General features: G+C 40.2%; 1 protein-coding gene and 1 long non-coding RNA gene across 4 annotated transcripts in view; one reads left to right on the top strand and one right to left on the bottom strand.

Moving 5' to 3' along the window:
* CTSC (cathepsin C) overlaps positions 1–12886 on the bottom strand; it is a gene marked incomplete at its 5' end in the record, with an annotated part of 33835 nt that extends 20949 nt beyond the window's left edge. Inside the window, 4 exons of one of the 2 annotated variants that reach the window (XM_082749020.1) lie at positions 1286–3665; positions 5304–5388; positions 10592–10737; positions 12614–12785. In XM_082749020.1, the coding sequence (XP_082605146.1) occupies positions 3655–3665; positions 5304–5388; positions 10592–10737; positions 12614–12785 (414 nt within the window). In that variant the 3' untranslated portion in view covers positions 1286–3654. Of the gene's footprint in view, positions 1–1285; positions 3666–5303; positions 5389–10591; positions 10738–12613 lie in introns of those variants that run through there. The other variant, XM_082749019.1, reaches the window with a different exon arrangement.
* A 97-nt stretch (positions 12887–12983) lies between these two features.
* Positions 12984–24315, top strand: LOC309873441. Of its 2 annotated transcripts, none has more exons than XR_014316356.1 (3): positions 12984–13110; positions 19557–19687; positions 23926–24315. It is a non-coding gene; the product is annotated as an uncharacterized lncRNA (long non-coding RNA). The 2 variants fall into 2 exon arrangements; XR_014316357.1 differs by having other exon boundaries at positions 13108–13211.
* Positions 24316–25433: the final 1118 nt, after the last annotated feature.

Raw genomic sequence — 25433 nt, 5'->3', positions numbered from 1 at the left:
AGATTCTTATGATAATGAAGCATACTTTTCTATTATTTTCAAAGGATATCATCATGAAATATGTTTGGGCAGGACCTGTATTTGTGATAGCAAGTGAATCAAATATTTAATCATTTAATATTATGCCATGTGTCTGACAGCAAACATCAGTACAGTACTGTAGGTATATAATTTATTAAGTGTACCTTTATACACCATGGAATACATAATAAAAGTTTTGGAGTACCAGGTCTTATCCATCAAGGTCATTCATCACTTCCAAAAAGAACACCCAAGCATGAAGTTGAATGACTTCATGGCAAACCAAACGCTAAAGATATTACATTCTGGCAATGCAGAATAACAAAAAATGTTTACTGGCATATCGCCCTTTGTTTGTTGTATATATCTATGTAAATGTAGATTAACTACTTTCAATTGCAGTCAGGTCTAGAGTGTGGGTAAAAGCCAAACAAAAGAGAATAAGACACACCCTCTAAATGGATACTTGGCCAAACTTCCCCCAAGAGTACCACATTTTTCCTCAGAAAGAAACCTACTTCCCTCTGTCAGTTTCAAGGATCAGCTCTAGTTTTCTGACTTAACTATTGTTTAAAAATTTGAATTTCGAAGAATTGTGAAACTGCTAGGAAGTCATAGTGGTTGCAACCAAAATACCTTCTAGCATTTTACTGAAGGAACCGGCAGCTGGATAGGCCTGTGAAAAGGGAAGGGCATACATTTATTTGCCTCCACTCCTTAAGACTTTCAGTTTAAATGAAAATATATATCCCAGAACTAGTTAAAACCAGGTTGTCACTCAACAAACTAGTCAGAATCGCTTGGCTCACTCCTCACTTCCTTGCTTATAAAACTGTTCAACTGGGAGACTAAGAGATATCTGAGAGTTCACCTTATCTAACTTCTGGCTGGTGCCTTTCACTATTGTAAAGACAGAGGAAGGCAGGGCATAACCTAGAGCATTCCAGGCTAGTTCCTGGTTGTTGCCTCTCCAGGCTTTGGGGAAACACTGCCATCATAAAGCTCACTATTTACCCTGACCGCTAACTTAGTTTTGAGTAATTCTGAAAGTTAGAATTTTGAGCCCTATCTTGGCCTTTACAATCTCACACAAAAATGAAAATCTAAGCAAACCAAATAAAGTCTAAACATCTCCACTGTTTTCTACCATGTCATTCAACAAATACGGCCTGAGGGTCTACCACAACAGACTTTCAGTACATAAAGGTAACAGAACTCCCAGGAACACATCAATGAAACAACAAGACAACACAACAAATATTACTCAATTTTCTTCTACAGACATTTATTAAAGGTCTATTTATCACAGATCACGCTATACATAGAGAACAAAATGATTAGTTGATACAGAGTACATTACTGCCCTCAGAATTTAAAGACTAGAGAAGACAAACAGCAATCATGAGAGAGAATGCTAAGCAGTATATAATATGGAGCCTCCTAATACAAATATCTGTAATTCTGTACCCATCAAGTTGTCTTCTCCATAATCAAAACATTTATGTGCAAAGTTGCTCAGAGAAAAAGAAAAAAAAGACTTCAGTAGAGGTGATTTAAAATTCCATATGAAATACATTCTTATACACATAAGCTGCTTTGTCAGTATTCACATCCTGGAAGTTAGGTTGAAAATACACAACTCTTTTAGAGCTCTGGAGACAGGTAACCAGGTATGTTTTTTAGAACACAAGAATGAAAAATATTAAATAGCATTGTTCCTGATTTGTGCTTCTAGAATCCTCTAGAATTAATTCTTTGTAAGCTGATAATTCTTATGAAAAGCCTTTGAAGAGACAAGGGAAGTGCAGTCAATTTTCGAAACACTTAAAAATCCTGGGTAATTGGGTTCTGAAGACACACAGGGAGAAGTGACAGATTTTCAATCTGGAAGAAGGTGAGACCGTGCTATCAAAAATCACTCCACATTTACAGCACTTAGAATAGTACTACCTGAGTAGAGGTGATTGCAAAGAACAACATGAACCAAATAATGCCATTTCTCCCACTAACAGAGAAAGCTGGGGAAGGTTTCACAGAGGCAGCATCAAGGTCCTGAGTGATGAATTACCGGGTCCAGAGGTAGGATGGAACAAACCATCTAGGTTTAAGTACTTGGGTATAGGATGACTTTACCTTTATAAGGCATGACCTGCCCAGAATAACAGACCTCTCAGAGATCATAAAAGTTATCTGAACCAATAAAATAATGAAAATCTGGTATCTAGAGCTCCCTCCATTGAAGCAAAGATTCAGGATAAAAGCCCTCCCAGAATATAGGGACTAGGTGTAACCCCACATTTTCAATTTACCATGGGTGGTATTAATTCTGAACGGAGCAGGAAACCAGTACATTGTTTAGTAGGAAAGAGCTGAAAGATAGCCATCAGTGTGAACAATAGTGTAATGAAAGAAGTCAACTTGGCAAGAGTACTTAATTTGTAATTAATTTGAAACAAAATTCTCCATCCAATCTGGAGGACTACAAAAGGAAAGAAGTAGTTATCCTCTTGAAAAGAACCCTGGTTTAGGAAAGAAAGGGAATAGCCAAGTTTGGTAAGGAAATAGAAGCTTTAGGCCAGTTCTCCTAAAATTTCAAAAGGAGCCATGCAATGCAATTGATTCCATTAAACTAGCATTTGTGATGCTTACAAACTAGGATTCACGAGAAAATCTACTGAAATATTACTCCAAGTACCACTGTTTCTTTGTGAAATGGGTTTTCTTTTACTCTTTAGCCCCAAGGAGGTCCTTAGGCTTAAGAGATTAGCTCTTGTCATTTTACAATTAGATGCAGTGTGAGCTTAAACACCATTGAGACTAATCTTCCCCATCTATAAAATAAAGTTAGTTAATGTCTACTTCATAAGATTCTTATAAGGTAAAGCAGGTCAAGTTCTTAGAACAAAGCTGGTATCTAATAAAAAAAACAGATGAAAAAAAGTACTAATCACCCCATCTTTCTGGCCAGGGTAAGGCAGGCCTATGATCTGCAAAATTACCTTTTAGCAGTTTGACTTATCTCTCAGCAAGCCCAGTCCTCCAGACCAGTCCTCCCCAGAACCATCTTTCCACCAACAACCTATCTGTGCGTCTCAAGATATCCTGAAGCATTTTCTCCTTACAACAGGTGCTGGGGTTTCTCAAGGTAATTAGAGAAAGAAGGTGCACAAGAAGATAATATAACTGGAAATAAAATCTGCATGATGAACAAAATTAAACACAAAATTCAAATCCTCATCAATCTGGAAACAATCATCTCAATAAAGCAGTATTCGAAAGGGAAAAACGGGAGTTGCGTATCGTTCCTTTCATTCAAAGGCTGAATGGTGGAGCCACCTAAGACTTCCAGACTTTTCTTTCGTTTTTCCTGTGTAGTCTCTGGTTGTTCACATTTCAAAATGGCGGTTGCTGCTTTCCAAGGAAATGTTCAGGAGGGCAGCTGCCTTGGAGGTAGGTCACCAGGACTCCTCAGCATTTTACAGGCAAAGACAAGACTCCAGAAGGGAATGCAGCTGCCCCAGGCCTCTGCTAGCAGTCAGAGGAAGGCAGGTCCATAGGCTGCATGCGGCTCTGCCTCTTAGCCCCAAAGTCTCTGTGTGGCTGCTGTTTTAAAAGAGGCCCTCAACAGATGCTCTATTTAACAACTAAAAGACAATAAAAACTAGAGTTACAAGCCAACAAGGATCACACTCTTAAGAATGTTTAATTATATTAATTTACGTAACACACACACACACACACACACACAGTACTAGCATTTGAAATGCTTGTAAATTTTTAGTGCTATTTAAGACATTCACAAAAAGCTGCCATTCTCAAAAGCTGAATGCTTAAGCAACATGTATCAGGCACACAGCCAACATGCTCAAGAAGCACATGCAGATGCATCTGAAATTAACTACCACTGCAGAAATCTAATTTTGAAATGTACTTAGAAGAAACAGGCTAATCTAACAACCCAGATGCATTAACACGTGTATCGTTCAAATTCTACATGGAGGCTTAAGGATGTTTTGATCTGTACTTCCATGTACCAGGCTATTTATCCATTTACAGAGCAAATACCTACTCGGGGGAGGGGGGGGTAATCTTCTAATGGAGGTGTCCCTTTAATTAGAAGGAACAGTGAGAGTTTTAAGACAGAATTTTGTAAACTGCACAAAAAATAAGAAGACCTCATTTTTTTGTGAGGAAAAAGTGATAAACTTATTTGGGGAAAGTTTCCTATTTTATCTTCCTAAGCAACAGCTCTCTAATATATTAAAGATGCTGATAAGTTCTGAAATAAAGGAAATGATTCAATACCATCTATACTTATTCAAGTACTAGGAATTCAGAAAAAAAAAAAGCTTATTAATTTTGGCTCTAATTTCCACTTTGATCTATTCACAGCAGCTGCCTGGAACCACCTTCAAAGGTTCACAGGATGGAGTGAACAGAACTGATGAGCAGTTCCTACTTAGCAGATGTGTGGGCCACTGCTGGGCCATCAATAGTTTGGAAAACACTGATACAGGATAAAGCTGTGGCGCTTCCAACACTTGCCCCCAGTTCCCTTTTTCATACTCCCCTTCTGTACTTCAGAGATTGTAAAAGAGGAAAGGGGAAATAATATTGTGTTAAAATGCAAGGAATAGTTAAGTCCCTATCAACTTTACTCTTTAATCACCCTTTGCCCATAAAAATGTTAAGACCTTTATATTTATGGATCCAGTGAGAGTGAGATTTAAACAACTTTTCTAACTATGAGGAGAATGTAAAGAGTGAAAAAGGTCCTCTTCCTCCTAGTCAGTAGTCTGTGCTCTGACCAGGAGCCAGTGGGAAAAAGATGGGGGAGTCTCCCAAGAATGAGCGGCAGGTACATGGATTTCTCTGGAAGAGCTGCCCTCTCTACCAGAAGGCAGACCTAAAATGTCAGAGCCTCCCATGGTTCCCTCTTGAGCCCTTTTAGAAAAAAAAATGAGCAACCCCAGGAGGCACAGCTACTTCAGGGAAGTGAAACAACCTTGGGCTGACCTTTTCTTAACCGAGTCTTGATCTTTTTGGGTTCGGGTCTGCTCAAGTTAGCAGTATCAGACTCGGGAGAACCAATTTGATGTGTGCAAAGAGAATAAAGTGAAAACTCACTCACATACAATAGTGCAGGCAGGTAAGAAATTGCAAATAAGCAGGCTCAAGCAAGGAATCTGTGCAAAATCCCTAATCTTTCCAGTCTCTCTCACCCAGATGAATCAACAAACATTGCTCACTTTTAAGAAGTTAAAAATTTCAACAGAGCTCACCCAGTTTGTTCCTCAGATGTCTCAAATCATGTACCCTCACAGTTCCCAGCTGCATGAACAACTGACTGATAAAATCAGTGACATCCTATGAAGAGTTCACAATGGGAAACTAAGTCATCATGTTAAGATTAAGTATCACCATGAAAGAAAATGAAATTAAGCACGGACTGTTAAACTTCCCATCCATTCCCTAAACTGAAACACTCTTAAGAGTAAACCACAGGGGTGCCTGGGTGGCTCAGTGGGTTAAAGCCTCTGCCTTTGGCTCCGGTCATGATCCCAAGGTTCTGGGATCGAGCCCCACATCGGGTTCTCTGCTCAGCAGGGAGCCTGCTTCCCTTCCTCTCTGTTTCTCTGTGCCTGCCTCTCTGCCTACTTGTGATCTCTGTCTGTCAAATAAATAAATAAAATCTTAAAAAAAAAAAAAGAGTAAACCACAAGTTCTTAAAATTAAAAAAACAAAAAAGCACCAAAATCTGGATCTCAGTATGCTGAATCTATATTAAATTACCCGAAAAAAACAAGTATTCTGAAAGCTGAACCATCAGATCTTAAAAATGAACCCAGAAAGCAGAGTGAAAAAAATGTGACAAGATTCCCAAATCTTTAATTGTAGAAACATAATTGACACTTCTGGCTGTTGAGACAAACTGGAAATTGACAAGTCAGTAGCACACAAAATGAGCTATAAATCCTCTGGTATGGCTTTCCCCACATACAGCTTGTTTCCAGTACCAACCTGCTTTTGGAACACCCATAGAAGTGTTTTTTAGCTTAGAGTTTTACTAAGACTAGTGGGCCCTAAACAAAATCTATGAAGTTTGCTTGATGGTCATAAAATAAAATTTTCAGCCATGAGTCTAGTTTCCCTTCTATACATCTTCAGCACCTGGGTGACTTATTCTTCAAAACAAAATCGGTTCCTGCTCTATTGCTTCTTTCTATAGTCTCGGAGAAAGTGAAATGAGAAGCAGGAAAAGGCTAGAAAGTCTATTCAACCTGAGTGTGGTTTTTGGGACTTAGTATCTTTCATATGACTTTCTTCCTCTGTACAATTAGATAGACAGTGGAAAGTGAGCAAAATATATAAAAGCATTAAAAAGTCATTTTTCGGGGCACCTGGGTGGCTCAGTGGGTTAAAGACTCTGCCTTCAGCTCAGGTCATGGCCCCCAGGTCCTGTGATTGAGCCCTACATCGGGCTCTCTGCTCGGCAGGGAGCCTGCTTCTCCATCTCTCTTTCTGCCTGCCTCTCTGCCTACTTGTGATCTCTGTCTGTCAAATAAATAAATAAAATCTAAAAAAAAAAAAGAAAAAAAATAAATAAAAAGTCATTTATCCACCAAACAGCAAGTTGCCATAATTAAACATCCTGTCTCATTACACTTGGTTTTCATTTAAGGGGTCTGCTGCTTGGGCACCTGGGTGGCTCAGGCAGTTAAGTGTCTGCCTTTGGCTCAAGTCATGATCCCAGGACTCTGGGATTAACTCCCACTTCCGGCTCACTACTCAGTGCGAAGTATGCTTCTGTGCCCCTCCCTTAGCTCCTACGCTTTTTCTCTCTCTCTCCCTCTTGCTCACTCTCTCTCAAGTAAATAAAATCTTGGAAAAAAAAAAAAAAAGAGGTCAGCTGTTTTTAATCTGCAGATATTCTCAAGCGGTACCTGGATTTGAGAATTACAACCAAATGGTAAAGGATTAAATCTGAGGACTCTTAGAAAACAACCTGCAGTCAGTACTGTCATTTATTTTGGCCAGTACATTATTTTAAAAGGAAACTAAATATGAATGCCTCTAAGAAAGTTTCCATTTTGTCATAGGTTCTAACTCCTCCTTACTGTTTTACATTAGGGTCATTTCAAATGCTTAGGTACCTGCCTGGGTGGGCCCTAAATGCATTTGAGTTTGTAACCCCCTACAAAGGGTTCAGATAATTGAATGTATGTGGGAAGTTGAGTAGAAAAGCTTACCTTCTAAGAATATATACCCAGTACTTCCTACAAAACTGAAACTATCCAAAAACTTTCAGTGTCAAGATGTATCTCCTTCCAAGCTTTTATCTAGCTTGAAATCACATGCAAAAAAAAGATTATCTCGACTTCACTCCCAGTGTCTCAAGCAGGTAAAACTAAGGTACGCGGGGAGTGGGGGGGCAGTGATAGGAAAAGGTCTTACAAACCTTGAGTCATGAAAAATGCCCGTCTTCCAAGTGAGGCCTGCAGATTTTAATAAGGCAAATTCCTACCAATAGCAGTGGTATCACAACTGTTTCAAAGTTGGCATGCTGGGAGAACGACATGGAAGCTGTATGCTCTGTTGAGATGTAGTGTAGTCTGGGGAGCAGGTGGCCCAGGAGCCCAACAGAATACCCTGCCCAGATCACCTGCTCTGCTCGGCAAACTCTAGTAGCAACAGTAACAGACAATCAAATGCAAACGTGTCATGTAATGAAAGCATATCTGAAGAGGACAAAAGGAAACAAGCAGTAGGGTCTGGTATGAGTCAAAGGAGCAATCTAGAAACCCACTTGATGTGTAGACTAACAATGGACAAAATCAAGAGGACAGATGGACATAGCAAAAATGTCAGATGTTTCTTTAACAGAGGTAGACTAAATGGAGGATGTTGTAGTTTACAGGACACATTTTAAATACAAAATTCTGCTTATACCTCAGTAATTCTTCATTTCTAAAAATAAATTAATGTTGATTCTCAAAGCTATTTTCTAAGTCTGTAAAAGAAGCCAAGAGTGCTTTGTGCATTTCAATAGCACTCTTTTGCAAAATAAATCATAATTTTTTTTAGAAATTATTTATTTATTTGACATAGAGAGAGAGAGATCACAAGTAGGCAGAGATGCAGGGAGAGGGAGAGGGAAGTAGGCTACCCGCTGAGCAGAGAGCCAGACGTAGGACTTGATCCCAGGACCCCAATACCATGACCCGAGCCGAAGGCAGCAGCCCAACCCACTGAGCCACCCAGATGCTTCCGCAAGATAAAATATTAAAAAAATAAACTCGATTCCACTCTATCATTTTTCTCAGATTTTTAAAAAATTCAGTTCCTCATTACCCTGTCAGCTGGATTTGCTAAAACGACATAGATTTTATCACACTACAAAACATGTTGACCTAGAACTACTTGATTAGGTTAACAGAAATTTTAAAGCCAACTATCTTATATATATCCTGCTGTTTACTGAAATTATGATCTTATCACAAAGCCTAACTATTGTCTAGTCAGAGTGATTGATTTCTCAGCACGAAAACAGCTCTGATAACGATTCTGGTCAGACAGGCACTTCAAGAATATACTGTAATCAATTAATGGAAGAACATTCTTCCTATTTTTATTCCTAATCAGAGAACACCATTCAGGAGCCTGCGATTAGGTAGAGTTCTGGCCTAAAACAGTGTGACTGAGTACACTTATAACCTCATTTGGCATTATCAAGTGGTTCTCTACTGACCTAGGACTTAAGTTCTAAGGCTATGGAAAAATACCAAATGGGCTTACACTGTGATTTAAAGAGAAACACAAAGAGGTATTCCGATTCCTCATCCAGCCACCGGCTGTTGCCTCTGTCGCTACCAGCTCTGGATTCTTCTTTAAGCTGAAAGCAGACTTCAAGTACTAATGCAGGGAAACTCGTCTGTATCTATTTCCAGTTATGGCTCAGGAAATTAAGTGGTGACTTCAGAAGTCTGCCCAATAGTTTCTTTCATTCTACAGAAAGGAAGAATGAAAACTTTCCTAAGCCAAACGGGTAAAACTATTTTATTAATTCATCTACACTTAAATACAACTCCCATCTAACCCTTAAATAATTTTTTATTCAATCTCTTTCTCAACTGAATTCTACTTCACAGATTCATTTTCATTTTTTTGAACAAAGTCTCAACCAAGTGCCTAGTATGTGTCAGGCGAAAAAGGACAGGGTGCGGGGTGGGGGGAGGCCTTGAATACCTCCTTGTACCTCAGTTCTACAGGCAAGTGGTTCTCAAAATGAAGGCAAAGAATTTTCAAAGGGCTGCAGCGGAGTACCTACAAGTCTGTGGAGCCCTAGGCTCATCAATGTGCAAACCAAGAATTATATTCGCAATGAATTATACTCACTACCAAAGTATTACAACTTTAAAGACTCATACAGGTACTGTCATGTATTTTTTTTTTTTTAAATACACAGTATCCAGGGGTGATAGTGCAATGTTTCATAAATGGTCAAGCATGAGCTCCAACCACTAAAATGAACAGCCGGCCCTCCACAGCCCGAAGGACAGATCAGCACCCACCCACTGATACCAGAGCAGCCAACCCAGGCATGAGGGGATGATTTTCCCTCTTGTTCCCGCTTTCCTTTTTTCATGCTCAAGGGAGATTCTCATGGGGGGGGAAGGGGAGTTATTATTCTAAGAAAAATAGTTGGCTTGGATGTAACACCATATTGTAGTGATTAAATCGCAAGAAATCCCAATACATTTAGAGGTTACGTTTTTTGTTGGTGCTTTGTTTTTCCATCATCTTTAACAGATTCTTTCCCCACTTTCCCATGAATCGCTACAATTGGCTAACTCTTAGCAGATGTTCCAAAGGCTGTAAACCCTACTTTCTGAGAAAGTCTGTGTTTGTTTATCTCTATTTATAGTAAGAAACGGCAAGTCTCAGGTTTGTGTCCTCAATGTACTTAAACCAGTTAGCACTCTGCTAACATTACCTAGAACGTGTCTGCAGTTGGAAGCACTGTGTTAGAACAGAAGGACAGACAGTGAAAGAAGAAAACAGGCTGCACTGGCAGGGCTACCTTTTACTTTAGCCTAGGGAGTAACTCAAGTTCTCTGTTTGTCTCAGCTTAGTAAAGTGAGTTATTCACATTAATATATCTAGCACATTCTAACAGTCCCCGACTTTACAATGGTCCAACTTACCATCTTGGGCTTTATGAGGTTGTAAAAGTTATACAGATTCAGTAAGAATCAGAATTGGACTATTAGTACTTTCCTGGGCTAGCACTATGCAGTAGGACACTCTCTTGTGGCTCCGGGCGAATCAGGAGCGAATCAGTCAGCCCCATGATCCCAAGACCAGGTGCAGGGCTTGAACTCAGGACCCCGAGATCAAAACTGGAGTGGAAATCAAGAGTTGGACACTTAACCGACTTGAGCCACCCAGATGCCCAGTGCTGTCACTTCTAGTTATCTTAAACCAAAAATCAAAATCCTGAGGGTCTGGTAAGAAGAAGCTTCAGATACCAAATCACTGAAAATACAAACGCATTTCCAACAAAACTAACCTTAAAAAAGGCAAACCACTTGTAGTCGTTCAACACAATCTCAAAGCCTTGATTGTAAATGATGGTGAAATGGCCGGTATTGCCGAGATCATCACGTACTGTGTCCAACTTCTCAAGATGAACCACTACTTTTTTTTCCGGTTGTCCTAAAAAAAAAAAAATCACAACACAGGAAAATTATTTGGATTTCAACAAATGGGAGGGGAAATCTCCTCTATAGTTTCCATTATTTTTAAGCAGCTTTCCCTTCATGCTACTGGATTTGGACCAGTCTAGCTTGTGAAGATACCAGTTTCCATCCTGTTGCTTCCCTCTGCACACTCCCACAGGGATCTGAGGCAAGCCTGTGAAATGGGGCTCAACAGAGCTGTCAAGTAGCTGACCAGGCAGAGACCCCAGAAAGTACAGCCCTTACCTTCCCAGAACATGCAAACACTGAGGAAATTTGTCCCCTAAGGAAAAGGAGAAATAAGGGATGTTTAAAATGATACACAGAAATGGGTTGAATACAGGATGCCTACCAAAAAAAAAAAAAAAAAAAGGAAATATAAAAGGATTTGCTATCAGATTATAAATACAAAGGGAATTATCTCTTCAAAGAAAAGGGGTCTCTTTCAACTCAATGGCTCTCTAGTTCAGAACCTCAGAATCTGAATCCTTCCACAGTATTCAGCAAATGCAAGGTTTCTATCCTATAAAGATATTTTGTGCTGACAGGAACTAAGCTTTCAACTTTCAGAAGATGGGGGTGTAGATCTGTGTGCGTCTTTACTAGATTAAAGTCAAAGGTCTGACTTACAGACACAGGCTGCCTGAAAGGGTTCTGCTCTGTCCATCTGGAGGTTTCACACTTTGGACGGTTTTTCCAAGTTTCAGATTAATGCTCTGAAATAGGAGATTGCATGTGACCGAATAGCACCAATCCTGATCTCCCTCTCCTTTGGACCTCCACATTATACATTTAAAACAGAAGGTTTGGAAAGCCCAGGATTAGGAAATGTCACACAGTCATTTGGAGTTGGACAGTTGAACAGGTCTATTTTAGTAACAAATGACCTGGCAATCATCCTTCTGCTGACAAGGAAATCACAGAAGACAGATTCACTTACTCTGCACAACCACAGGGTGGTTAAGAGTTTGCATACAGCAAGAGTGCCTCTTCTGAACGGGAGATAACTTTTTTCCTTCTCCCTTCACTAAACTCTTCATCCTCGGTATAGCTATGTTATCTGAGGGCATGTGGAATATCCCAGTGGTGTTCTAACACTAGGCATTTATTGACAGCTTTCCACCAGCCAGACACTGTGCTTGTCTCTGGCATTCCCAAAAATAATTACAGACTAAAGAGTTATTTCCCAAAAAAGAACGGAAACAAAGAAACAGGGAGTGTTGGGGGGCAACTTTTATATATCTCCCTGCAATACATGAAACAATGTAGCATCATACCAAAAGTTTTCTTGGACTAGCAGCATCAACACACGTGTAAATCAAAAACGCTAGGCATAAGGACTCTTTCCCACAAGCTAAGAAAAGGAAAAACAAAAACAAAAACAAAAACCAACAACAACAAAACATTTTCTTGCTATGCTTTTCGGTGTTTGAGCTCATTTTCCATGGGCAAAATTTTTAAAAATTCAGATTGGACAGGGAGATCATTAGACTACACTGTCTCCACTCTCTTCCAAACTAAAAAGACAGAAAAAAAAAAAATAAAAAAACAAACAAAAAACAAAAACCCAAGGGGAATGGAAAGTTCCTGAAAAAAGTGTTTAGGTCCGGTAACAACCAAAGAAACATGAAATGAGAAGTTCTCAGCTGCTGAACTTAGCCTTCTTGGTCCTGGAGCGGTAAAGGGCACCCCAAGGGGTTTTAGGTCCACCCGGCTTCCCACCGGCACCGGCACCGGCCCCGGGTGGGGGCGCTCCTTGTGGGCGCTGCGGAAAGAAGAGCTCGGGGGACTGAAAGGAAGGAGTCCCGGGCTAAAGCGGGTAGGGGTGGGAGTCCGGGGGCGCCGCGGCTTACCCATAAGCAAGCAGTTGACGTTGCGTTGGGAACCAGCGGGGCCCACCTGGAAGACCCACGTGCCCAGCAGCTCAGGGTAGGTGCAGTTGGCAGGTGTATCGCCGTGTGCGGTACCGACGCCGCAGAGGACCAGGAGGAGGGCGGCCAGCAGTGAGCGGGGACAGGGACCCATGCTGGCGGGGCTCCGGAGGGGAAATGAAGAGACAGACAGCGGACCGCCGAGAGTGAGGCGATCCGGCCAGCGCGTGCCTTAAAATAACCAGAGCTGCCGGAAACCCGCGGCCGGCGAGGGCGGGGGCGGGGTCTGGGGCGCCGGGGGCGAGGGGCGGGGCGCTCGGGAGCAGTCCCGCCTGCAGGTGAGGCCACCGAAGTGCGCACTCTTCGGTACCTGGCTGCCGCTGGACCTTGAGCCCTGGGAGAAGCGAGGCACATGTTCTATGACCATGGGACGTCTCAAAATAGGACTTAAGAGCCACAGTGACTTTGCTTCTAGAAAAGTAACTGGGCGGGGGGAGGGGTACGTGAAGAAAAAGAGGAATGTGTGCGGGCGGGAGGAGACCAAAATCACAAAGAGGTCCTCGGAGGGAGACTGAAGAAGGTAAGGCTAGGGATGCAGGAGGTAACAGACGGAAGGCGGGAAACATTTCCAGATAGGGAGAGATCTAGTAAGTGGGGTTTTCTTTTACTTGCTTTTCTTCTCCACTTAGTCCTCAACCAACTCAGTTTTTTTCCCCTTCCTCGGAAAAATTTTACTCGCTACCCCCAGTCACCCTAGCTGTTTGAGAACTGGTCTTCCTTCCGTTTTCCAACAAAACTTTCACAACCTTTTTTTTTCTTTTTTCTTTTTTTTTTTTTTTTTTTTTGGCTTGGTTTTGTCTAGTTTCCTGTTAATGTTATTTATTACCCAGAAGAGAATTCATTTGTAGTGCAAACTTGCAGTTTTTGAGTATTCGGTTTTTTTCCCCCTGCAAACTTTATAGGATTTGATTAACACATACAAGCACACACATGCCCAAAAGATGTCAGATTATGTGACTCAACCCCTTCTCTAACGATGAAAAGCAGGAGGCTCAGAGAGAGGAAGTAACTTGGGCAGAGTGAGGAAGGAAGCTGGTGGGAGAAAGCTGCTCTTACCAGCAGGTTCCAGTGTGCCAGTCTGACTGCCAATTAATTATTAGGTAGCACTGTTTCCAAGTTCCTCTTTGCTTAGTTTAAATATCACCCTTTTCTGTGAGAGCTTCTCTGACTTTCCTGGCTGTTGGTGGAAGTTGGGGCTGCTTTTGCACACAAAACCCATTGTGCGTGTCAGGCCTTGTGTCAGCCCTGGTGTCAGCATCAAGGGCAAGTGATGAACAAAACAAACTTTTCTGTGTCCCTGCCCTGTAGGGCACAGGCATTTTGCCCTCATCACACTGGTTACAAGTAAATATGCACATTTAACACACGATTCGCCTTTGTCTCCCTAGATCCTAATGCAAAAACACTCAAACTTGCTTGGAGTGTTAAAATAAATATGTAAGTGAAGGGGCTCAGAGCAAGTCTTCTCAAAATGTGCCCCTTGTGCATGTGGACTGTTTTGAGCTGAAGGTAATTAAGACTACAAGGTCAAGAGAAGCATGTTTGCCCCTCAACTACCTAGAAGAATCTAAATGGGGATCTTTCTCAGAATGTGAGTTATTACCAGAGATAACTTTTTTTTTTTTAAACTCATCTGTGTTGTAGGGTAAACATCTAATTATCAAATACCTGCTCTTCTTACTGCTGTGTGAATCTTACATCTGTCCTTTGAGGTGCCAGGCCCCTATCCCGTCCTTAGCTCAGCCTGGCGTACATACCTCATTTCACCTTTCTGGCTTTGAAGTGCTCATGTATGTGGGGTTCCCGTACAGACAAAATCACATTTAATTTCCTCCTGTTAATCTGATCCATGTCAATTTAATTCTTAGTCCTGCCAGAACTTTTGAAGGGTAGAGGAAAATTTTCTTCTCCCTGATATTTACCTCGGTTTCTCAGCCTGAAAGCCGATTTCAGTTTGGCAAGAGGAGTCACTTTGGAAGCTCAGAAGTGTACATATTCTGTAATGCAGGCACAAACTGCGAAGGCAGGGCTGGGGCCTTTTAGATTTTAGAGTCCTATACTTAAGATTCAAAGTTGACATCATGTAATTAAGCTAACACACTTAGAGATGTAGCACCGCCTTTCCAAGTCCCTGGGAAAGCAAGCTATTTGTTGTTAAAACATTAAAACTTTTACTAGGTTGTCAATATCAAAGAGTCAAAGAGTTCAACAGTCCCGTTGTAATTTTCTTTGATAGCTGTAATCAAAGTAGTATACCTAATTATGAAGAAAGTTTAAATAGTCTTTTTTTTTTTTTTTTTTTTAATTTGAGGGAGAGCATACAAGCAGGGGGAAAGGCAGAGGGAGAAGGAGAAGCAGACTTCCCAGTGAGCAGGGAGCGGGACATGGTGCTTGATCACAGGGCCCAGGGATCATGACCTGAGCTGAAGGCAGGCACTCAATCAACTAAGCCACGCAGGTGCCCCTACATAGTCTTTATTCAATGAATGATAACTGAAAAGGGATTTTGCAGACCTTTAGTCTAATGGGTTCATTTTAATATTGGAAAATGGAGATCCAGGGATCATAACTTGCTCAATGTCACATTGCCAGTTACTGAAATTCAAAAATAAGCCTCAGGTAACTTAATTTTTTTTTTTAAGATTTTATTTATTTATTTGACAGACAGAGATCACAGGTAGGCAGAGAGGCAGGCAGAGGGAGAGAGGGAAGCAGGCTCCCTGCTGAGCAGGCTTGATCCCTTGACCCTGGTATCATGACCTGAGCCAAAGGCAGCAGCTTAACCCACTGAGCCACCCAGGCGCCCCAGGTAACTTGATTTTAAATTTAGTTTATCTCCAGGGTGCCTGGGTAGCTCAGTGGGTTAAGCCTTTGCCTTCAGGTCATGATCTCAGGGTCCTGGGATCAAACCCTGCATCAGGCTCTCTGCTTCCCTCTCTCTCTCTCTGTCTACTTGTGATTTCTCTCTCTGTCAAATAAATAAAATCTTTTTAAAAATTAGTTTACTCCAATTATCTACTAATTCCCAAACTGTTCCCCCTCAAAATAAAATATTGCCCTGTCTCCATTAGCAGGGAGGAAAATCGGTGATTCTCAAACTGATGCGGCCCTAAGTTTTAATTTTTAACAAATATTTTATAGAGATCTTTATTACTCTGAAATGAAATGTATATATAAGCCAGTTATATACTTAATAAAAAAGAAAAATATGGCAAATTTTTAATTCAATTTCTAATTCAAAGACATATTTCAGCATCTAAAATGCCCATGGATCAATGTACTGGAAAACAGAATAAGATATTCAGATACCTTTTTTTGCCTCTATGCAAAATTACAGAATCAGGATAAAAATGACGGGTACCTTTTCTCTGAAAACAGAAATCATTTCAGCGAGTTAGAACACAAATATTAGGGTGTCTGGGTGGCTTAGTCGGTTAAGTATCAGACTCTTGATTTTGGCTCAGGTCATGATGTCAGGGTTGTGAGACTGAGCCCCATATCAGGCTCTGCACTGGGTATGGAGCCTGCTTAAGTAAGATTCTTTCTGTCTCTCCCTCTGCACCCTGCCAAAAAACAAAAAACAAAAACAAAACCAACATCAATAAAAACCCACAAATATCTCATCAGATATTCATTAGGTCATTCAACTACCATACCTAGGTGCTGATGCTAGATAACTCTTGGTCAAGTCTCAATGCTAGATAGCTCTTGGTCAGGTGTCAATGCTGGATAAATCTTGGTCAGGTGTCAGTGCTAGATAACTTGGTCAAGTCCCAGCAGAACAAAGTACAATCTCCTATTGATTTACCTGGAAGTTTCATTCCTGAAAATCTGGCATGTATTGAAATGATATGATACAAAACTGATTTTTTAAAAGACTTTGAAGGAGAGAAAGGGGAAGAGAGCACAAGTAGGGGAAGGGGCAGAGGGAGGAGAAGCGAGATTCCCTGCTGAGCAAGGAGCTGTCACAGGGCTCAATCCCAAGACCCTGGGATCATGACCAAGCCAAAGGCAGATGCTTAACTGAGCTACCCAGGTGCCCCATAACCCAACTGATATTCTATGCAAACTAGAATTTGGTTCTCAGATTATTATAACAAGTAAGTTTTTAGAGAGGCTGCCTTGCTTAGAAGTAGTTCCCAAAGTGTGGTCCCAGAACCAATAGGACCAGCAGCAGCCACATCTTCTTGGAATTTGTAAAAAAGCAAATTCCTGACCCTACCTCATAACCTACTGAATCAGGAAAATTCCGGGTAGGTCCCAGCAATCTGTGCTTTAACAATCCCCTTTCCAGAGTTGCTGATACAGCTATTGTTGCAAATCACTGGTTTAAACATTGGCAAGGACTCAAGTCACACTGCTTGAGAGGGAAGCCTGGCCTCTGCCTTTCACCAGATGTTTGATCTTGGAAGTTATTTTTACTTCTTTTTGTGCCTTGATTTTCTCATCTATAAAATGTACATAATTATGTTCCCTATCTGCCTCATCTGGTTTTGAGAAGACAAAATGAATAAATACAGATCTCTATGAAGATCTGACTGCATTTATTATTGTGTTTATTTCTGTTAGAAAACTTATCCCTCTTAATTAAAAATAGGCTCCAAATCATGTTCTCTATTGTAATCCTAGCACCCTGAATAATTTCTGGCACACAATAAGTTCTCAAATATATGTTGAATGACTAGTACTATGATGGACATGAATGTACCTATATCTCATGGTAAAGAGCAAAAAGCGTCATGATTTCCAAGTTCCCTGCCTTGAGTGTAAGTTTGAAAGCCACTGTTCTGGAATGCATATTAAAATAATGAAAGATCTTAGAAGTAGAGAAATAGAGAAGAAAATACTTGACATACCATTGTAGCACGTTATTTGGTTGCGTGTACACTTAGAAATAGAGAAATAGTACTCTTAGAAATAGAGAAGAAAAAACTTGACATATAGTTGTAGCATGTTACTTGGTTGCATGTACACCTCTGTCATTGGGAGTCATAATAATCATCTTAGTCATTTTATTTATGTAGGACTTTATACTGTACCAAGATAATTCACATATATTAGGTCATTTAATTATCACACAATTGTATGAGGAGGATATTATCTGAGACTCAGAGAATTTATTAGGGACCAACGCCCATGAAAGTGGAAGTTGAGAGGAAAGAGGAATAGGAGGGCAAAGCCTTGGATTTCATCCCGTGAAAGGAAGGAGGGAAAGAGGGTTGTGGAGAAAGAGACTCAGGAATACAACTCTGAGATCCCCAGCTAGCACGGCAGAGATGAACTTGACGTGGGCAGACATGGCCAGGCCCTAGTACCTGAGCTGCATTTAGTTGTCTGCCTTGACTGGAAAGCTGAGGTGGTTCCTGAAGTCATTACAGGGGGAGGCTGTTGGCCAGCTGCCCTCTATGCAGGCTGTCTCTTAAAGAGACATGGAGCAATGCTGAGCCATGGCACCTACAGTGGGGACCTTTGTTTGGAAGTAGGGTTGACCCACAAGCTTAAAGGTCTTGTCATGTCCTGTCATGTTCTGAGTATGGTTTCTGTCCTTCTGATCTCCTGGGCAGATGGCAGAATGCCCTCTTGTGTTACCCATGTTCCTGTGTTTTATGATTCATTTCAATGATCTGTCTGCTTTTTCCACTAGGATCCATGTTCCTTGATAGCAGGACTCCATTATTTTTGTATGTCAAAGTTTTTGACAGAGCCTGGCCCATATTCACTCATTTATCCTCTTCATAAAATTTATGAAAGAAAGGGTGGATCCTATGCAGGAAGGAAGACATAAGAAGCAAGTAATTAGCTTTCTGTACATGAAAACAAGCTAATTAGAGCTTACCCTTGCTGAAATAAGAGGGTTGCTAGGAATGCTGCACAGGTTGGCTGATTGCACTATAAGGTTTCTCCCACTTTTTGTTCTTAGGACCCCTTTGCATTCTTAAAGATTATGAAGACTCCAAAGAACTTTTGTGTGTATGGGTTATATCGGCAATATTTACCCTAGTAGAAACTGGATGTAAAAAGTACTGACTTACTGAATAATAACAATAAGGTGAAAGTAACACAATTCTAAAAATATATAGCTATATTATCAAAAACATGGAAAAAAAAACCAGGAAAGTAACATTGTTTTACCATTTTGCAAATTCGAACGCCTGGGTTAATGGAAAAGTGCTGGATTATCTGCTTCCACGTTGCATATGTTGGGATAAGTTGTTCTGGTTGGAGAATATGAAGAACACCCACCATCATATAGGTGTATAGCTGAAAAAAAGAACCTTACAGACTCCTAAAGAAGTCCCATGGATTCCCACAAGTTCTTGGAGCATGTGCTGAGAACTTCTTCACTAGAATAACTGCATACTCTGAGGTGCTCTCAAACGTGCATGGCCTTGGTCGTGAGGTGGATAGAGATGGGCAGGATGTGTGGTTTTCCAACCACAAACACAACTGCAAGAACGGAGAAACTGCTTAAGCCATGTTCCCTACTGATTGGGGGTTACTTGTGTCATTTTTTTTATAAGAGGGGTGGTAATATTCTAAGTTTACTTAGTTAAGATGTAAAAATTGGAGGAGGACATCCTTGCATTTGATGGAATATGAGCTGATGAAGTTAGAAAGAGAATTATTGTGCTCTGTTATTTGAATAAAACACTCTTTGTGTTTCTATTTGAATAGCTTATCATAACTTGCATAGTACAGTCACATGTTATGTAAATCTGATAGCAATCTTACATATCTCATTACTCCCACTCTACTGATAAGGAAAATGGGGTTTAGGAAACAGAAGTCACTTTTCTGTAGTCACGCTGCTCGTGGGTATAGATAGGTCTGATAACCAACCGAAGACTTTTCTGCTTTCTGTTAGATTGCTGGAGTGTGATTTCAGAAGAGAAGCATGGTCTACTTATTGATGCCATCAGATATAAAATTAAAAGAAAGAAAGGTTCTACAAGTGAACCGAACAGAAGATGTATATGTTGAGGCAGCTATGGAACTGTAAGTTATAGAGAAAGTCTCTACCATTTGACCCTATTCTCACTTCACTATTCCTTCTGTGAAATAACACAAGTTTGGGAAATGAAAAATTTTTTTAAAGATTTTATTTATTTGACAGACAGAGATCACAAGTAGGCAGAGAGGCAGGCAGAGAGACATGGAAGCAGGCTCCATGCTGAGCAGAGAGCCTGATGTGGGCCTTGATCCCAGGACCCTGGGATCATGACCTGAGCGGAAAGCAGAGGCTTTAAACCACTGAACCCAGGTGCCCAGAAATAAAATTTTTAAGAAGCATTATTTTACTGATAGACCAGACTAATCCTGTAGGTCACACAGAGTAAGAGCCAATTATGGATGTGTCCACTTTGTTCCTTTCCACTAACATCACTCTGGTCCCATATGCCATCCTTTCTTGCTGAACAATCATGGTTAGCTTCTAATTTCATCCACTTTTTTCTTGAATGTAGTGTACAAGCCAGGAACCTAAGGGACATCTTTGACGCTTCCTTTTCAGACACCTTCCTTCTGATCAGCCAGTATATCACACAGAGCCTACCCTCTGCACTGGTTTTTTAATAAATGTAAATCCTATCAAGTTACTCCAAATATTGGAAAGCTGAATACTTCCTAATAGGTTACCTTTCTATCACCTTTGAATAAAATTCTATAGGAAAGATCTGCATGAACTGTCCCCTATCTCTTTGTTCTTCCAGTTGCTCACTGTACTGGGAACTGTCACCCTCTGTTTGATCCTCAGACGCTCTAGCTTTCTTCTCTCTTCCTTACCTTTGTACTCTGCTATCCTCTCTGCCTGAAATAACTTACCTCCTCACATGACGGCTCATTCTCACCATTGATGACATTGTCACTGATAAGTATTTTGCCTTCTCAGGAAGGCCTCCTTTACCCCTGCTACCTGAAGCTGCCTTCTCCAGCTCTTCAGTTTTATTACTACATTTATTTCTAGGTAACACCTAAAATTGCTAAAAACTGCCTGTAATTATTGAATATTCTTGTTTATTATGCTTCTCCCCTCCTCAAACATAAGCTCCATGAGGCGTGGGACTTCTCTGTCTTGTTCGCCATGGTATTTCCAACATGTGGTAGGTGCTCTGAACTTAAAAAAAATAAAACTGCCAGTGTTTTACCAGCAAAGACAGGCTTATTCGGGAATAGCAGAGAACTGCAATCCAGGCAAGCAAGCTGTGGCAGAAGCATAGGCAGGGCAGCAGTGCAAAGGAGATAAACGCTCTTTTATAGAGGAAAGGGGGAAGTTAGAGAGGTTGTTGGAAACACAAAGTCCACTGCAGTAAACTGGGAGTTGCAAGTACAGTGCCTTCTATTTAAGTTAATATACTTGTGTGCGTTAGTTTGGAAGTTGACCCTGCACGGCTCCACAACTGTTTGGTTTGCTCTTCTGAAGTGAAGTTACGAACACATGCTGGGCAATAGGAATGCTAACCCATGTCTCAGCATTTTATTTCAAAGTTTCATATTTTGATTTGAATTCCCTTTTTTGTATATGTTATCAATGACAAAGAAACATGAAATCAACCAAGGTGAATTCTAAAATAGCAAAACTGTATAGCTTTTGCATGAAGAGCATTATTCAGGTTTCAAGGTCCAGACTGTCCAGGATGACAGGTTTCAAGGTGAAGACTGTCCATTACTCCAAATAGAGAAAGACATCCCTTTTCTAAAAATCAGATAACTTACTCAAGTGATGATATGAGAACATTTAAAGTATTTCATTTTAGTAAGTCGAAAATAAATTGACATTATTTATCATGACTTTTTATTATTTAAGTTGACATAATCAAACTGATTTATGCATTCCTCCTTTTAAACATTTAGTACCCTTAGAATTTAAATAAATAAATAAATAAATATATATATATATATATATATAATTAAATATATAAATAACTTTAGTGTGGGTACAATTAAGGTAACAACTAATTCTGAGGAAAAATGACCTCAAATTTATCATTATTTCTACTTGTTCTGTAGGGGCAGAAAACTTCTCTGTTCTTCCTTTCTAGGTTCTTTGGATAGTTTAATAATTAAATTGATATAACACAGATTGACAGGAGAAAGAGAAACAAAAGTTTCCTAACATGTGTGCCTACTGTTCACATAGGAGAGACCCCATGAGACTGGACACCTGATTCCTGGGCCTGTAATGAATGCATAAGCAGAATTATAGTTCTATTAGTTGTATTATTAACTTAGCTCCACATTTGTTTGGTTCCCTACTTAATTATACTTTACACACCTCTTATCATTAAATTTGCCTTATTCACTCCTACCCCGTGTTTACCCACTGATTGTAGAAACTTAATAGGAACCCGGCAGTAACATTTCTTTTGGAAATTAATGGACATACCTGATGTACCAGTTCCCAAAAGGCACCTCACTGTCCGAAAGAATGCATACCTCCAGATTGTTTCAAGCCCCCCATTCTCCTAAAGTTTTCAAGAAGCCCTTCACCCTCTTCTCCTGTATTCACTTCCTTTGCAAATTTATAAGCTGTCGCTAGGCTCAACAGGACAAAACCTGTCCTCAACAGGACAAGAAGCCCCTGCCTTCTCACTGGGCTGTCCTTCTGATAATAAAGCTTTCTTTGCTTTGAAACAGGTGTTTCAGACATCAGCTTACTGCCCATTGGATGCATAGACAAGTTTGAGTCTGATAACACCAGGAAAACTGAGTACCTCTCCAAAATGGCCAAAGCCATCACCTTAAATACCGTCTTCAGCTAAAGACAAAAGATATTCACGATGGGAAGTCAGTGATGGGAGGTTACCAGGAAAAGCACAGTAAACACGAGTAAGATTGTAATGGAGATTTAAGTCCCTGCCATCTCCATTTATAACAGTTTCTAGAGATTTAGAGTCATCCCCATCTTCCTGGTGCAAATGGAGATTTCCCTTGTTAACTTCTCTTCTAACTTCCACTGGGTTTTCAGAACTTTACCTTTATCTGCCGTTTCTTAAAAATGGCCAGCTTGAAATAATTGATAGGCCAAAGAGGCATATTTTTGGGGAGGTATAATTTGTTCTCCTTCAGTTGCTACTGCTGATTTTTGTTTCTTATATTTAACCATATTTATCATATTATGTAATGAAATAGAAAATTCAATAAATTTTGTTTAAAATTACACCAAGTACATTTTGCTATTGTGCTACAAAGTTTCTTCCCCACTTCCACCCCTTTTCCTTTTCCTTCTTGTCCTCACCCTGCCGGGCAAGGTAATCTGTGTTTACTTCCTGGTGAGCCTGCTCCCAGATCTTTTACTGAACTTACCAGCCATTTACAAACATGCATAAGAAGCAGAGCCCATGATTATAAAGCCACAGATTCTAGATCCTGAATGCCATGGTTTGAATCCTGGCACCACCTTTTACTATCTTGTGTGACTTTTGGGAAGCTACCTTTTCTGACTCAGTTTTTACCTTAATAAAATTGAGATCATAGTAGTATCTACATCACACGGTTGTAGTGAAGTTTTGAATGAGTGAAAATGTGAAATGCTTTTAATAATGCTGTCACAGAATAAGCACTATAGAAGTGCTAGGTGAGTATGGATTTTGCGGTTTATTTTTATGACACAGAAGCAGACTGGATATATTTCTCCTCCATCCGATTTCATTTTTTAATAAAAATTTTTTATTCTTGAGGCTTGAGTTGGTCTCTGGTCTGGGTATGGAGACTGCTTAAGAGTCTCTCTCCTCCCCGTCCCCTACCTGCTTGCACATGTGCATGCCTGCTCTCAAAAAATGTTGTTTTTCATTCCTAAAAATGAACTACAGAAATCTCTCCACATCAAGAAATTGAGTTTGTTTAAGGAAAATATAACAAACCAATGTAACTGTTATTTAATGGGCAGTTGGGTTTTTTCTAGGTATTTTAGCATTATTACTTTTTTACCATTGCAAAACATGCTGCAGTAAGAATTTTTGAACGTAAATCCTTCCTCTAGCTGCCTTACTTTCTTCGTTCTTTCCTTCTTTTCTTTTTCTTTCTTTTTTTTTCTTTAGCTGCTTTTATTTCTGTACGAAAGTGACAGCAATACATTGCTGGGTCAAATAGATACTGCAGCACTGAGTGTCCAGGAGAGCCCTAGCATATAGGACTTCTCCCAGTGTCGCCAGTTAGACCCCAAGACCTGAACTTTACTGCCCGTCTGTTTGTACCCACTGATCCTGTCACATTTTCCCTTAATCTCTTCTTTGTAGCTTATTTCTTAACTCAAGCAAAAGACCTGTGAGCCATCCCCTGATGGAAACCAGCAAGACCACCCCGCAAGCAATCATGACTACTCTGAGGAAGAGCTCTGGAGGCCCCGATCACCCGGGGCAGTTTGTGCTCAACCCCCAACTCACACCTGCTCTGCAGGTCCCTGGAGTGACTCATGGAGTGCCCAGCACTTACCTTTATCTCATTATAATCCTAAAATCTCTACCCAGGAGGAGCACAAGCCTCATTTACATAATATACAATTCAGGTACAGGCATGTTTCCTTAAGATGCTTGCACCACTGATGTCTGCCTCTGTATGTGAGGACCAGGCTTCCTGTTCTAAATATCCATCCTACTCCTAAATAAAAGGAACCCATTCACAGGGAATCTTGGCTTTTGAAGTTATTCCTTGTGATCTCCTTACCTGCTACAGATAACCTTTGCTTTGTGTGACAGTCCCACCTACCATAGTTTCTGTGACACACCAAGGAGCAAACTCATGTTCATTCAGTGACACCAGCAACGTCAGAGAATCATCCCCCCTCCTGGGCCTGGCCTGCTCCTTGCAAACCTCCTCTCCTCCCAGAGTTATAAATCTTTTAAATTGTTTTAAATGTAAATATTTTAAGCTGTTTTAAATTGGTTGAAGTACTTAAAATAATTATTATTTAATTTTAACTGTGTATCTCTGAAACACACCTAAGGTGTGTTTTTGTATATTGTGTGATATAGGAGTTCATTTGTCTTTTCATTCAGGCAACGATACCAACGCTTTATTAAATTGTATTCCCTCTAAATTTAAACACCGAATTTTAGTATGGTCAATTCCCATAAACAATAGAATGCTTTGTTTCATTTTGTCTTACCGATTGACTTTAAAACAAGTTTGATCCTTATTCTTTGTTTTCATATTTTCAGCTTTCTGGGGCATTTTCCCTCCTCCATAATGAATTTCAAGAGTACTTTATTTGTTTTAACATTTTTTGCCACCTTCAAAATTGTATGTTTTGCAACCCATCACCTTTGGTTTACTTGTTTGTTTTCTTAATGGAGCATTCAATGGATATTATTTTATTTTTTAGGTTTTTATTTTAATTCCAGTTAGTTAACATATAGTGTTATATTAGTTTCAGGTGCTCAATATCATGATTCAACAATTCCATACATCACCCTGTGCTCATGAGAACAAGTGCACTTGTTAATCACCAACACCTATTTCTACTATCCAACCCCCTTCTGGTAATCATCAGTATGTTCTCTTTAGTTGAGTCTGTTTCCTGATTTCTCTCTTTCTCTTTGAGTATTATTTTATCTCATTTAAAAATTTTTTATTTAGAGAAAGAGAGAGTGGGGTGGGGTTCAGAAGGAGAGGGAGAGAGAAAATCTTAAGTAGGCTCCATGCCCATCACAGAGCCCAACTTGGGGCTTGATTTCATGACCCTGAGATCATGACCTGAGCCTAAATCAAGAGTCAGATGCTTAACCGAGCTACCCAGGAAACCTTG

This window comes from Mustela nivalis (assembly GCF_964662115.1).
Source record: "Mustela nivalis genome assembly, chromosome: 9".
In the NCBI taxonomy this organism is placed as follows: Eukaryota; Metazoa; Chordata; class Mammalia; order Carnivora; family Mustelidae; genus Mustela; species Mustela nivalis.
Note: the sequence above shows the minus strand (reverse complement) of the source record. Positions and strands in the feature narration are given on the sequence as shown.